The 15,675-nt window shown below is 35.1% G+C and overlaps 5 protein-coding genes across 5 annotated transcripts; all 5 read left to right on the forward strand.

Moving 5' to 3' along the window:
* Nucleotides 1-93: 93 nt before the first annotated feature.
* NAEGRDRAFT_81614 (uncharacterized protein) lies at nt 94-753 on the forward strand. Its single transcript, XM_002671157.1, has one exon. The coding sequence runs from the start codon at nt 212-214 to the stop codon at nt 593-595; it is 384 nt and encodes a 127-aa protein (XP_002671203.1). The 5' UTR covers nt 94-211; the 3' UTR covers nt 596-753.
* Nucleotides 754-788: 35 nt separating this feature from the next.
* On the forward strand, nt 789-1,979 carry NAEGRDRAFT_73787 (uncharacterized protein; the record flags this gene model as incomplete). Its single annotated transcript, XM_002671158.1, has 1 exon — nt 789-1,979. One exon carries the CDS (start codon nt 789-791, stop codon nt 1,977-1,979), a length of 1,191 nt encoding a protein of 396 aa, XP_002671204.1.
* Nucleotides 1,980-2,262: 283 nt separating this feature from the next.
* Nucleotides 2,263-4,847, forward strand: NAEGRDRAFT_81615 (uncharacterized protein; the record flags this gene model as incomplete). The annotated part of the gene is made up of 1 exon (XM_002671159.1): nt 2,263-4,847. The coding sequence occupies one exon, from the start codon at nt 2,263-2,265 to the stop codon at nt 4,534-4,536; it is 2,274 nt and encodes a 757-aa protein (XP_002671205.1). The 3' UTR covers nt 4,537-4,847.
* A 533-nt stretch (nt 4,848-5,380) lies between these two features.
* NAEGRDRAFT_55898 (uncharacterized protein) lies at nt 5,381-8,721 on the forward strand (the record flags this gene model as incomplete). Its single annotated transcript, XM_002671160.1, has 2 exons — nt 5,381-6,094; nt 6,197-8,721. 2 exons carry the CDS (start codon nt 5,381-5,383, stop codon nt 8,690-8,692), a joined length of 3,210 nt encoding a protein of 1,069 aa, XP_002671206.1. The 3' UTR covers nt 8,693-8,721.
* A 587-nt stretch (nt 8,722-9,308) lies between these two features.
* Nucleotides 9,309-10,191, forward strand: NAEGRDRAFT_73790 (uncharacterized protein; the record flags this gene model as incomplete). The annotated part of the gene is made up of 4 exons (XM_002671161.1): nt 9,309-9,435; nt 9,487-9,763; nt 9,814-9,979; nt 10,066-10,191. 4 exons carry the CDS (start codon nt 9,309-9,311, stop codon nt 10,189-10,191), a joined length of 696 nt encoding a protein of 231 aa, XP_002671207.1.
* Between the last annotated feature and the right edge of the window lie 5,484 nt (nt 10,192-15,675).

Raw genomic sequence — 15,675 nt, forward strand, 5'->3', positions numbered from 1 at the left:
TGGAATGAAGGATACAACGCAAAGCCATTCGTATGATGGCAACTTAATTACGATAAAGGAAATAAGTCGTCTCCTCCACCGATCGAATGATATCATAGATAATCCTGATGATCCGAAGAATATCTATATCAACCAAATAGAATATAGGAATTTCTATTTGCAGGATTGTTGTGTTGATTATTTATCGAAACAATATTTGTATCCGTATTACATGAGAGGAACCGAAGGAATAATTATTGGTATTTCTTGTAACAAGAAAGAAGATATTGAAAAAACACTAACTACAAAACATCAGGTTTCATTGTTTGATATGGTGAAAATTGCAAAGTGTGACGATCGATTGCCCTTGCCATCTAATATGCATTTACTTTCATGTTCTAGCGTACCTGAAAGGAAGAAGGATTTTAGACCAATATTGTTTTTCATTCATTCGGTAGAAAGAAAGGATGTAATTATACAGATCAAATCGATTATTGAGAGAGTTATCGAGGATACTGGATATGAAACACATAATACCATGATAGTAGTTCATTCGGATGAGGAAAGTAATTTCTATGAGGGTTTGGAATGGCTTTTTGAAAAGAGATCTGATTAATTTTTTCAAAATCTAAAGATCAAATTCACTGTACTTGAGAAGGATATTGTGGCCTTTAGGTAGAATAGTTTGAGTGTTTCAACAAAGGAGTAAAGCTATTGAAAACAACCCAATATGACTCATCAATACATTAATTGAATAAATCATTATGTTTGCCCAACATATTTAGTTTATTTTCCTTTCCATTTAAAAAATGTCTCAAATGCTAGAGGAAGATTTTACAGAGGAAGGAGGAGAATTAAATCTTCAACATGATGAGCTTCAAGAACACAATAATAACGATACAATAATCAAACAATTATCACCATCATCCGAATATATTGATTTAAATACATCCACTCTAAAACCTCTTCATCGTTACCTTTTAATTGGCTTTGTTACATTTCTCGTCTTGATATTCTTCGGATCATTGATGGGAGTGATCATCAAGAATCGGAAGAAACTCAGACAAAGTGGTTTGACCTTTCCACAGCCTACCTATACTCCAAGTGATGATAAATTACATTTTCTAGTGATTGGAGATTTTGGTAGAGAAAACGATGCTCAGAGGAAGGTTGCCAATTCAATGGGTGAATATTGCAAGGAGAATGATGGTTGTGATTTTGTGGTTGGAGTTGGGGATAATATCTATCAGAGTGGAGTTGAGTCTATTTATGATGAACAGTTTAAAACCAAGTTTGAAGATATTTACAATCATAAAGCATTGGAAGATTTGGATTTTTACATGATTTTGGGTAATCATGATTATAGGAATGATGTAAAGGCACAGATTCTGTATACTCAATTGAGCAAAAGGTGGAAAATGTTGGATTTCTTCTATGAAATTAACAAAAAGTCGAGATTGGGAGGATTTGATCTCAATTTACTTTTCACAGATACCAATCCATTCCACTTTTTATTCTTTTTGGATCCATTGACTAACAAGACTGTCATTAATGAACAGGCCAAGAGAATTCCAGAACAAATGGAATGGCTCAAGAGCAAGTTGAGAAAGCCAAAAGGAGACGATCAATGGACCATTGTGGCAGGTCATTCACCAGTTTATTCTGCCTCCCAACACTACGATTCTCAACCATTAATCCAAAACTTTGAACCTCTATTTAGAGAATACAGAGTCCCACTCTATTTGTGTGGGCACGATCACCAGTTGGGTTGGATGGCAAATAGAGAAATAATCAATTCAAGAGAGCAAACTCAATATATTATTTCAGGTGCTGCTGGTGGATCCATCTATAGAACAATCAAGTACAATCCCAACTTGTTTAATTATTATGTGGGAGAGGGTGGATTCTACTCTGTAGAAGTTCAACATGATTTCATCTTTGTAATAGCCCTTAATGAAAATGGAGAAGAGATTTACAAGTTCAGAATTGACAAACAATGAGAGCAATTGAATTATTGTAATGAAACAATCTAGTCCGTAAGAATAATGATGAACTTGTTTACTCAAAACACTTTTTAAATGTTCTGGTTGACTTTAGTGATGGCAAGTTACCGACACTGGTCCACTCTCACTTGAGAATGGTTATCAGGTCAAGTTGGAGTTCAACGTTATTAAAGGAGGAGTAGGACTATTGGTTGGAGATAAGGGTGTCAATACCGGCATTCTCAAGATGGAATAAAGTATTTCAATTATTCCAAAATATTAAAAAACATTACAAAAAAAAATGATTAAACAAACCTCTTTCTACGCTTGCGGAAAGGGTTTTTTTCAAGATTGTTTGCCCACTTGTTGTTCATCAAATACCACAAAACTACCAACAAGTGCAACATCGGGAATTAGTGAATTGACCAAAATCAAACTTTTCGATCATTTGTTTCATGGTGACGAAGAATTGATCAAGATTGAAATTAAAGGCTTGAATATGATCATGCTCACCAAGTCAGGCTCTGTCTATTTTACCAATTCCATGATTAGATATCCATCCCAATTCACTCTTCCGAATAATAATGATGAAAATCATGCTCGGATATTTATTGATTGTTCTTTAGCAACGAGTCATGCATTGTTTTTGACGAGGGAAGGACACGTCTATTCATGGAATTTGAAAAAGAAGACTTTGGATGATTGGAGTGGCATCAAGAAAGTGGAACATAGCTTTGATTGTAGGATTTTGAGAGTTTTGGCATTTGATAATGGTCAATCGTACTTTATTGGGTTGAATATGAAAGTTTATATGAGTGAAGGTGGAGGATTACCAAAAATTATTGATATTCGAAAGATTCAACTGTGTGAAGAGAAGGCATTTGTGTTTGGCTGTGACAAAGAAGAGCAATATTTCAAAAAGTTAGATAGAGTGAGAGTGACCAATTATCATGAGGTTGACCAGTCAGATGAGAATATTTTTCTGGTGGGAGAGGTTTATACTTACAGATACGAAATGGGAAGTTTTGTTTGCTTCAATGTATCGAATGGTGAAAAAATTGTGGACATGTCATGTTCTAATAACCATATGATTATCGCAACAAATCAGAATAGACTTTTGGCCATGGGACATAATATATCAGGTCAACTAGGTGCCAAGCATTTTAATACCATGTTTTATAATGATAATTGTGAGATGATTCTGCCATTTGAAAGAGAGGAAGATGATAAGATTATATTGGCTACGGATGATAATATGACCTTGGTTGCTCATACACGGTTAGTTAAGAAGCAATACATGAATTATCCATCTCTTTTTAAAAATATTGAGAGCTTGACAGTTGGAAATTTCATTCCATTGATTGAGTTGATCTCCAAGGATTGCTCAAATTTGATTAAGAATGACAATTTTCAATCCTCTCTCAATGTGGAAGAAAAACAGTTATTTATCAAATTGTTGGAATTTTTTTCTTTCACATTGTTTGATTTTAATTCAATTGAAGATGAAAGCTTCACAGATTTATTACATGTAGATTTTAAAAAAGATATTAAGAGTACTATAACAACTCTCTTCCTTCTCAATGACATTTCAGATATTGGCAGCAGAATTAAGGAAACTCTATTCTTAATCTTTGTAGAACAAATTAGTTTGGAAAATGTATTGGATTCATTAGAACAAATATCAAAATATTTGAGTATGAAGGTCTTGACTAATTCCAAGACTAGTGTACTAATGGTGGCAGTTAAAGCATGCTTTACATTTATGAAAAAGAATTATCAATCAGTTTCTGGATTGTACAAGAATAATCCACATTTTCAAAAGATTGACACGAAAGTGCAACAATGCAAGAATTCCTCACTTTTAGAAATTTCAATTACTTGGATTGACCCATATGAATGTAATACCCCATCTGCTGAAGTTATTAACAATCTTTACAACAAGGGAGAGTTGTCATTTATTGTGGATCATTTAGGAGAAAGGATAGTCAAGGTACACAAATCAATAATTTCCTCTAGTCCTGTGCTTGGTACATTGACTGATGATGTTTTTGGAAATTCAGATTCTGATACTTATAACATTTTTGATTTTGTAAGAAATTCACAGGATTCTGAAGAGGAAATGGTATTAAAATCGAATGCCATTGAGTTTATCTTACAGGCATGTTACATGAACATGAAATCAATTGATAATTCTGATTTTAGACAATTGATTCATGTATTCCTCATAGCACACCAATTCCAAATTGAACACATTCTAAAATATTCTGTTCACAAGCTCTTAGACCAAATGAGTGTTGATAATTTTGAAAATCTCCTCTACATTGCCTCGATGGCCGAACAAGAGGAATGGAGTACTGATTTTCTGGACCGATTGACTGTAGAATATTTGAGAAATGTGGAACCTTTACAAGTGTCATTCCAAGCTGATACTGAATTTAAGAAAAAGCTCTTGGAATACAGCAAGAGTTTCTCCAAGACAGCATCCCTTTCTGTTGCATTACCAAAACCAACACTAGACAAATTCCACTTCTCTAGGCAGGTATTTTTCACAGCTTGTAATCTCCAAAGTTTTTAATGCATTGGATTAAGTGATAATCACTTTGTCCAATTGGATGACTGTTAAACAGTAGCACTCAGTGCAAGAGAGTGTGAACTTTTAATGGTACTAACAAGAAGAAATTTCTTAGAGGGTAATGAAAGCAAGAATGAAGAGTGACGATTGGCAATTCTTATATTGTTCTCTCTTTGCTTTGTACTATTATTTTCTCAGAAATTCACAATTGTTCCGATATCTTTCAGTCAACAGCAAATTCTTCATCAAAAATTTTTCATCAAATATTTTGAATAACCTCAAAAAAACGATTTTCAAATAAAATTTAAAATTATAAAATTTGGATAAAAAAATTGAAAAAATGTCTACGGCTACGACATCATCGAAAAAGAAGTCAAGATCCTCATCATCTTCGGGTGGTGTTGAACGTGGCAAGACCATCAAAAAGTCGAATTATTACTTGATGGGAGAGCGTGAACCAACCAGTGAAATGTTTCAAACTCATATGGACAAGTTGGTTCAACCTCATGTTTCATCATTCGATGCTTTTGGTAATGAAATGATGGAAAATATTGCTAAATTTTTATTTCCACTTCACTTGTTCCCAATTAGAGTCGGAGGTAAGAAAACAGATGATAGTACTACTACTACTCCAAATACTACAGCAGCAACAACAACAACCATAACCACAACAACAACTACTCTCAGATACTCAACATATATTGAATCAATGAGTTTATCAAAGCCTGTTGTTGGAGATAATTTAGTAGACCAAACTGTTTTATCCGAGAAGAGAATGGATGATGAATCACAACAAACACTAGGTGCTTTTACTTCTTCACAAAAAAGAAAAGGCTTACGTAAGGAAATGTATCCAAAGGATGCTCGTATTGCTGGTGTTAACTATGGAGGAAGTTTAAAGGCAACAATTTTGTTAAAGAACGAAGAAACAGGAGCCATTGAACGTATTCCTGATATCCAACTTATGGAAGATTTCCCAGTTATGATTAATTCATCATTCTGTAACTTGCCTAAACTTTCTCCAAAACAAAAGATGTTGCAAGGTGAAGAAGAACACGAATCTGGTGGTTATTTCGTTGTTAGAGGAAGTGAAGTTGTCTATCGTCTCTTAACACAACAACGTGCCAATTTCCCATTTGCTATTACACGTCCTTCTTGGATGGGTTATAAGGAAGATTTTACTGATAAAGGTATTTTGGTGAGATGTAGACATCCAAAGACACTTATAACGAGATTGGTAAATATTCACTACAGAAGAGATGGTGTCGTTTTCATGAGAGCTGGTAATCCAGTGCCATTCTATATTAACATTGTTTTGGCATTGAAAGCTTTGAGAGAATGTTCCGATAGAGATTTGTTCTTGCTACTTACTGCTGGTACCAAGAATAAGGTTACTTTGGATCGTGTTGTTGAACTTTTGGGTGATTTTAGAAAGACTTTCCCAACTGTTCAAACTCGTGAAGATGCCATCATTGCTTTGGGTACAATTTATGATCCACACGGATTGAGAAGATTGGAAGAACCAGTTGATAAGAACAAATTAATCAAATCTGGTTATGAAGTTCTTAAAAATATCATTTTACCAATGTTTATTGATGAAGATGCGGATATGGAAACAAAGGAAGATTTGAGAATTACTCCAACTGCTTCAGAATGTCAAAAGAAATTCGATTTTTTGGTTTATTGTGTTCAAAAATTATACAAATTTGTCGATGGTGAAATTGCTGAGGAAAATTTGGACGATTTTGATAACCACGAGCTGTTGACTGTTGGTGAAGTTCTTTCCAACGTTATTCCACTTATTATTTATAACAAGATTCAACTTGCACATGGTACTTGTGCCAAACTATTGATGAAATCGGCAACTACAATGCAACCAGATATGTTGGAACAAAAATATCTTGCTCTCTTTAGAGACAAGTGTAAGAGTATTCTTTCTAAGGCATGTCCAAATGATATTAACAGACTTTTCAGTGTTGGTGATGTTTCAGTTTCTGCTCCTTTCCGTCCAGAATTGTCTCAAACTCGTGCTCTCTTTACCAAACTTGAAAGAATCAACTTTTTGAGAGTTATTTCTCACTTCCGTGCTACTCACAGAGGTATTGCCTTCTTGGATTCTAATTCAACACGTATGAGAAGATTGACACCATCATTCTGGGGGTTCATTTGTCCTGTTCACTCTCCTGATGGTCACTTGTGCGGTCTCGTAAACCACTTGTCACAAACCACTGAAATTGTTACACATCAAGCCAAACCAAAGGAATTGAGATCTGTTGTCGAAATGTGTTTGAAATTGGGTATGCTTCCTTCATCTACTGAAAAGTGTATTTCAGTTTCTATTGAAGATGAAGCTCCGGTCATGCTCGATGGTGCCATTATTGGTAAGGTTTCACATGATAAATTGCAAAATCTTGCTGATCAATTGAGATATTGCAAGGTTTCTGGAAAGTATGGATTACCTAAATTCATGGAAATTGCTTGTCAACCAAAGTACTCTGCTATGGATATTCCATATTTGCCACAATTGAACATCTTTACCGATATTGCCAGAGCTGTCAGACCAGTCAGATATTTACCAACAGGTCAAGATGAATGGATTGGTAGTGCTGAACAAGTTTTTATGAATATTGCTGTTACTGTTGAAGATATTAAGCCAAATACTACTCACATGGAAATTGATCCAACTAACTTTATGAGTTTCCTTGGTAATTTGACACCATTCTGTAACTTTAACCAATCTCCTCGTTGTATTTATCAGTGCCAAATGGCCAAACAATCTATGGCAGCAGTTTTCCACAGTGTTGACCATAGAGTTGATACCAAGTTGTTCGACATGAAATTACCACAAAAACCACTCACCAGAACTAAGCATCAAACTGATTTACCTTTCGACGAATTTAACAATGGTTGTAACGCTGTTGTTGCTGTCATTTCTTATACAGGTTACGATATGGAAGACGCTATGATTATGAACAAGACATCATATGAAAGAGGTATGATGCACGGTACTGTTTTCAAGACTGAAGATATAGATTTAACTGAAGGAACAGCTTTCCTTACAAATAGAGTTTTCGACAAGACTGAAATGGATTCTGATTATCAAGCTAAGGAATTTGAAGATTTGGATTATGATGGTCTCCCAGAAGTTGGTTTACCACTCGATGAAGGATCTATCTTTGCTAATTATTATGATCCTGAAAAGCAAAAATTCATGCCAATGAAATGGAAAGATGTTGACTCTGCTACTGTACACAGCGTTAAAGTTATTGCAACTGACCCATCTGACTACAAGAAGGTTAAACATGCTTCCATAACTTTCAGACTCAATCGTAACCCAATTATTGGTGACAAGTTTTCATCTAGACACGGTCAAAAGGGTGTCTTGTCCATTTTGTGGCCTCAAGAAGATATGCCTTTCACTGATGGTGGTATTGTCCCTGACATTGTTATTAACCCTCACGCTTTCCCTTCACGTATGACTATTGGTATGTTAGTCGAATCAATGTCCTCCAAAGCTGGTGCTTTGCATGGTTACTTCCCAGATGCTACACCATTCAGTTTCAGCGAAGAAAATACTGCTGTTGATCACTTTGGTGAACAATTAAAGAAGGCAGGTTACAATTATCATGGTAATGAAGTTATGTACTCTGGAGCTTTGGGTACAACTTTGAAAGCTGATATTTATATGGGTGTTGTGTACTATCAAAGATTGCGTCACATGGTTTCTGACAAGTATCAATGTCGTGTTGGTGGTCCAACTAATGCCATTACTCATCAACCTGTTAAGGGTAGAAAGAAGGCTGGTGGTGTAAGAATGGGTGAAATGGAACGTGATGCTCTCGTTGCTTATGGTGCTGCTGCTGTTGTTAAGGATCGTTTCTTTGATTGTACAGACTCTTCAACTGCAATTGTTTGTACATGTTGTAACCAAATGAATACCATTGTTAAACCTGATATGGGAACTGGAAGTGGTCCAATTGTTAGTGGATCAGGAATTGGAGCTAATTTGGATGAACTGTTATGTTGTGTTTGTAAAACTAATCAACATTTGCGAACAATTTACATTCCATACACAACCAAATATCTGCACAGTGAATTGGCTGCTATGGGAGTTAATTTGAAGATTTGTGTTGATGAACACACTAGTAGGAATATGTAAATTTTCAATTTTATAAAATAATATGTTATCATTAAGAATGTTGCAAAATCCTTAATGTACTAAGGCAAAATACCAAATCCATTTGCACGTGATTTCCTTTTCAAAGAAACTAAGAACACCAGAAGAATCGTATTATTGTGTTATCATCTCTTCCTTGTTTCGTCTTTACATTTATCTGTTATCCTAATATTGACGATAGCATCACTGCTGAAAACAAAGCCTGAATATCCTTTAAGTCGTTCTTGCATTACCCCACTAATAAAGTAGAAAATTGATGGCTTTCAATTTTTTTTTAAAATTTATTTTTGAAAAAAATACAACAAGCGCGCGGACAAAATTTGCCTTCATTTTTTGGTCAATTCATCATCATTATTCATCAAGAGTGTGCGCTGTGGCCAAATTAGCATCATCATCGTCTATTGTTTTCAGTTCTCTTCGTTTTGGTTTTGGATAGTATTGGAGAGTTGAAGAATTGAGTTGAACATTTAATATATTCGAAAGAGTTTCATTTTGTATTAATTGTTGTTGTTTGATAAGAAAAGTAAATTAATTGTCATCATCAATACGTGATCATCATCAATTTAAAATAATATATAAATAATAACAAGAGAGAATAATGGGAAATTGTTTCGGCGGTGATCAACCGGATAAAGGCAAACAAACACCAGTTGGTGACCCGAATACTGTAAAGAAGAGTAATGGAAAACGATTATTGTTGGTGGGTGCAGGAGATTCAGGAAAAAGTACGTGATTGATATCTAGTTGAGTCTTTAACTATTTTATTATTATTATAGGTACGATATTTAAACAATTGAAAAGATTATTCTCGCAAGGTTTCGCACCAGATGAACTGCAGAATCTGAGACCATATATTTTGGATAATGTCAGTAGAAATATGATAAACCTGTGCTATGCCACACAACAATTAAATATTCCAATAGATCAGGAAAATATAGAGAGAAGAGATTTGTTTGCTGGTATGTATGCAGATACGAGAGCATCGATGGCAAATGCTAAAAAGTGGAATGCAAATACAGCAAACGATTTTAAATTACTGTGGAAAGATAATGGGTAAGTGAAAAACAAATAATAATTATCGAATTAATTTGGAAATTCAATAGAATTAAAACAGCATTCAGACAATACAGAGGTACATATCAAATAGAAGATGGTGCACCTTATTATTTCGATAAAATAGAAGAGTTAGCTAATCCTGAATGGGTACCACTTGAAGAGGATATTTTAAGAACAAGAATCAAGACAGTTGGTCTTGTGGAGCAGCAATTTGTTTGTGATGGAACCAATTTTTCAATTATTGATGTTGGTAAGTTTTGTAATATAATTCAGAATTTTGTAAAATATTGTAATCATAGGTGGTCAAAGAAATGAACGTAAAAAGTGGTTGCGTAACTTTGAGGATGTCGACGCAATTATATATGTCTGTAGTTTATCAGAGTTTGATCAATCGTGTTATGAAGATGGTATCACAAACAGAATGATAGAATCTCTATCATTATTTGACAGTTACATTTCATCAGATTATTTTAAAACATCACTGGTGTACTTGGTAATGAACAAACAAGATTTATTCGAAGACAAAATCAATCTCGGAATTAGATTGCAAAACACATTTTCAGATTACACTGGTAATGACGTAGCATCAGCAAAACAATTTATTGAAGAAAAATACAAAGTGTTAGATACTTTTGAGAGATTACGATCGGTAATGTATTTAACTGCTTTGGACACTGCAAAAATTAAGGAAATGTTAACTTTTATCATAGGAGACATGAATCAAGCTGAAACTGAAATATAATTATTTTCTACAAATCATCAAGATATGACAAGTCATCAAAATCTATTTCTGTTGGAGTATTCTTTTTTCCTTCATCTGTTTTAGTATTGTCCTGTGTCAATTTGATATCAGAGTTCATTTCACTAAAATTAATCGTTGGTTTAAGTGTTTGGATAGGTTCATTAAATGATAAATCCTTTTCCAAGTTTGTTGAACTGGTATCTTTCTCAGGAGTCGGTGTCATGAACTCAAACTCTTCAATAATTTCCACTTCACTTCCTGTTGAAAGTTTTTTCTTTTTTGGAGTGTTATCTTGAGCTTGAATTTCCTCTTTTTCAGGTAGGGAAATTTGATCTATCTTTCGTTTAGAGCTACTACCCTCTTCCATTTCTTTCATAATCTCATCAGCGGCATTAAAATCAACTTCTTCATCGCTGAATTCATACTCATTTTCTTCTTCCGTGGTGTTATTAATATTAGTGGTTGGCTCTTCAGGTGAACCTGATGGTTTGTTCTCTTCAAAGTCATATTCCATTTCATCTTCATCAACCTCAATTTTATGTTTGTGTCGAACAGCAGAGAGCTTTTCCAAGTGCTTGTTCTTTTCTTTTGGTTTTGAAACCAAAAGATCTTCACTCAGAATACTGTCATCAATATCATCGTCGTCCAATAAAAGTTGCTTACTAGGCTTATTGATAGGATGATAACAATGTTTAAACTTGCTTAAAAAGTCAAAATCGTTATTGGCCAAAATAATGTCGCTAAGCCAAATAGAACCTGGAATTTTTTGGGCATGTCCAATAACTTTGCTCCAATATGATCCTCTCAATAGAGTTTTCATTTTACCAACAATAACCAAGTGATTTCTTGCTCTAGAGAGTGCTACATTCAAACGTTGTTTTTGTTCAATGAAAGCCAATCCGTATTCACTTGTTCTTGATGTTGAAACAAAGACAATATTCTTTTCACCACCTTGGAAGGCATCAACAGTACTCACTTTAACTGGCTTTAAATTGTTGGTAATGAATTGAGTTTTAAGGTATGTCTCTTGCGTCTTGTATAAGGCAATGACACCAATATCTTCGTGTGCAATACCATTTTGAAGCAAGAGTTGAATAAAGTGGATTATAGCCTTGGTTTCAAGTTCATTCTTATACGAGTTGTTTTCTAAAGTTTCAGTTCCATTTTCACAATCAATTACAAGTACAGGTGGCATTCCAGGAATGAGAGCCTCTCTGTCTTCTTCAGTTATACCATCCACCAGTTTTTTGTCATAGAATAGTTCATTGGTAATTCTTGAAATTTTTGGATGGCAACGATATTGTGTTCTAAGCAAGTGAGGTTCACAACCAATATTTGACAATCTGATAAATATTGTCTTTTCAAGAGAATCTTCCTTATTTTCGCCACTTCTACTACCTGTAAGAGTTGGTGGAAGCTGCAAAGGATCACCAACAGCAACAAATTTCATGCAACTAAATCTAGCAAGTGGAAGTAAAGCAAGAGGTTCCAAACACTGAGAACTTTCGTCAAGAATGAGAATGGAGAACTTTTGATTTTTTAAAACTTCAAAACCAGTGGCTGCACATGTAACTCCAACAACACGGGCATCCTTGATAGATTGCTTTCTGTTTTCATAGACACCACTTTTGAGATCCTTGATAGCTTGCTTGATACCAGCTTCTTCATCAGCATCAATGTCCTTATCCTTTAACATATCCTGAAGGGATTTGATTTGGTCTTTAACAGATGTGTTCTCAGTGCTAACAGTGTAGGGAAGGACCGATTTGGCGATCTTCTTTTGACTACCAACTCTGACAAGATTTTTGTAATTTTCAGTGATAAGACCTTCCAGAATGTTATCTACGGCAACATTAGTAACTGAGGCAATGAGAATTCTTATTGAAGAGTTGTCTGCCTCATCCAATATTCTACACATAAATAATATGAGAACAATCAATAATGTGGTCTTTCCCGCACCAAAAACACCATGAACTAGTTATTGTTAGAATAATCAATTAAAGGAAATTAAAAACATACCTAAACAAATTGGAGAAGAAACATCACCCTTCTCAAACCACTTGGCACATCTGTAAATAAGATTACCCTGATCCTCATTAAGCTTGTATTCTTCTATAAATGATTTGGCAGTATTGTATATTTCGTCGTGATCCATTTCCAATTCAAAAGAAACAACTTGTTGATCGGATGCATCTTGTTTCTCTTCATTATCACCCTTGGATTCATCTTCGGTTGCAGTTTTTTCAATTGGTGGTTTAAATTTTGTTTTCAATCTCTTTCTGAACAATTCCAGTGATTCTTGTTCTGTTGTACCCAATATTTCAGTTAGGAGTGGTAACTTGAGTGGATCCAATTCTGTCAAGTTTTCAATCATTTCAAATTCAGTAGAAAAGTTTGGACCTCTAATAGCAAATAGTGTCTCTTGCTCTAAATTGACTCCAAGTCCACTAATAATTTCCAATTCAACTTTACCATCCTTGTCAGGTCCATGGAAAACACTTTTGGCAAGTACCAAGTGGCCAGTTTTGTATTGGAAATCCTTAGACTTTGACAATATCCAAATGTCATCCTTGGCATAAACGGCACTCTTTTCCTTGTTTTCTATTTGTAAGAACCATTGAGTAATGGCAGTCTTCTTTCTTGAAGAACCAAAAGTTTGCTTTACAAGATCACAACCAAAATAAAAATGAATTCCATTTCTTCTAAAGAAGGACATTCTATCAAAGTCTCCTGTCTTATTTTCCAAGAAACCATTTCTACTATTTGTAACAAAGGATGGATGAACATTGTTGGCCCAAGAAAAAAAGTTGCAGGTATCATTCATAGTTGACTTTCCGCATCCATAGAATGGTTTGCCCTTGTTTGGTCCATCTTTCTTGACAATCTTCAATTTGGCCTTGAGGCTACATTTGCAATTAGGAGCATTATCATTCTTTGGTGCTCCTGCCATTGATCCAGTCTGAGTAATCTTACGATAGGTTTTGTAAAAATTATTGGCCAGATTGAACATTTGTAAATTCATTTCCTCAAAGATGGCATCCAAAAAAACAGCCTTATAGTGTTCAATAGTTGTGAATTTGTTTGGAACCTCAATAAATCGTTTTGGATGAGTATTGTTCTGTTCATAAAGATCATTCATTTCCATATCTGGAAAGATTATTTCATGTTTGGTCCTCTTGAGTTTTTGTACCAATGATAGAATTGGAATATCGGTTGTATTGGAGTGAGATACTGATGATTCTTTTGGAGATTCTTTCTGACCCATACTCAATTGAGTTTGTTTAAATTTCTTATTAGGTGAAACTCTTGTTGGTGGAGCAAACTTTTGAGCGGGAAGAGAGTTTGGTGGAGTAGCATGTTGACAAGAGGAAGAGGATGATGCAGAAGAAGGAGAAGGAGGAATAAATCTTTGAGGAGGTGTGAAGGTAGTTGAACCACTAGACTTGTTACTGGACACTGATGATGGAGCTTGAGGAGTTGTGAAATTAGAGGAGCCAGTATCATCATCATCGTCGTCATCGTCCATTAAAAGTTGTCGCTTATGTGGTTGACTTGGTTTTGGTGTCGATTTCACTGGGGGTTTCACTGTTTGGGTTGGTGGATTAAATGTGGACTTTTTAACTTTTGGTGGACTATCCAATTTCAAATCCTCATCTGAATCTACATCAAGATTTTCCAAACTGAGATCAAGTTGTGGGGTTGGTAGTTTTTGTTTTTGTACAATTCTCGAAGCTGACTGAAAGTTTGAGCTGGTATTTACATTATTTACACTCGTAAAAGGAGTTGTCTTTTTAGGGATATTGGTTTGTGATTGAATGTTTGGTCTAGAATTTGATTTGGTTTCTGGAATGGAAATCAGACCATCTTGGAAGTCATCGTCATCCATAAGAAGATCAATTTTTGGTTTGTTGGCTTGGTTGTGAGAAGCTGGCTTACTCATTGATTGTCCTCCTACAGCTCTGTTTGATGAAGCACTCACGGGAGGGTGCTGTTGTGCCTTAGGTACTTGAATCTCGTCCTCTTCCTCTAATATGTAATCACTTTCATTGTACGGCACCTCCTTTTCCTCTTCTTCAAATGATGGAGGTCTGTACAGGGCTCTAGTAGGCTTATTTTGATTATTTTCAAATTTACTCTTTAGGAATGAAGCTGTTGAGGAGTGATTGGAAGTTTCCTTTTCAAACTCGAGTTCAGTAAAATCAAATGTTTCGTCATCCTCTTCGTCGTAGATCTGTGGAGTGGATGATGCCCCTCTTGCATAACTAGGTTGTTGTTGTTGAGGTGGATTATATCTATTATTTAAATTAGTATTTTGATTGGCAAGGTTTGAAACTTTTTGTTGGTTGACGACCTGCTTCGGAGTAGCTTGACTAGCACTCTTAAATGATGAAGTATTATTTGCTTGACCGTAACGACTAGTTGGTGTTGTTGTGGCAGAATCATTCTTGAAGAATTTACTTGTTACAGCAGGTTTTGTTGATGGAATATCAACATCTCCAAAATCTATTTCACCATCCTCCAAGGAAAACTCATCATCCAAGTCTTGTTGTTGTTGAACAGCTCGTGCTGGAGGAAGCCTTGAAGTGTTAGTGGAAACAGCTGAAGGTTGTTGTTGTTGGAAAATTGGTGATGGAGTCAATCTGGAAGGCTTTGGATTGCCTTCTTGTTGATTTCCCTGTTGTTGCTGGTCGCTACCATAATTCTTCTTCCATGAATCATAATTCTCCTTTAGAGGAGGCTTGAATTTCTTGACTGATGTAGTAGTAGTAGTTGTTCTGGTTATTGTTGGAGTGGTCCGAGAAGGCTGCTGAGAAGATTGGGAAGGCCTTGATTGTTGTGAGGTTGATGTTATTGATGATATATTACTATTATTATTATTGCTACTCGATGATGAAGCCTCTGATGATGATGAAATTTCGTCTTCAATTTGAATTTTCAGACTCTTTGTTGTAAATTCCTCTCCATTCTCCACATTTGTTATGCCATCACAGTGAGACATGAAAGTTTGCTCCACCTTGTTATTCTTCTCATCGAGAATGATCAATGATTTAGTATCCACATTGTACTTTAAAAATCCGTCCTTGTATGATGGAGCCTTCTTTCTCAATTGATTGGTGTAGAGAATTCGGAAGGTTTTAATATTATTAGTATTAGAAGACATTCACAG

Source organism: Naegleria gruberi (assembly GCF_000004985.1).
Source record: "Naegleria gruberi genomic scaffold NAEGRscaffold_63, whole genome shotgun sequence".
Lineage (NCBI taxonomy): Eukaryota > Heterolobosea > Eutetramitea > Acrasida > Naegleriidae > Naegleria > Naegleria gruberi.

Excerpts from the sequence above, each read along its gene's own strand:
- NAEGRDRAFT_81614 (XM_002671157.1), top strand. The coding sequence starts at position 212 with ATGAGAGGAACCGAAGGAATAATTATTGGTATTTCTTGTAACAAGAAA.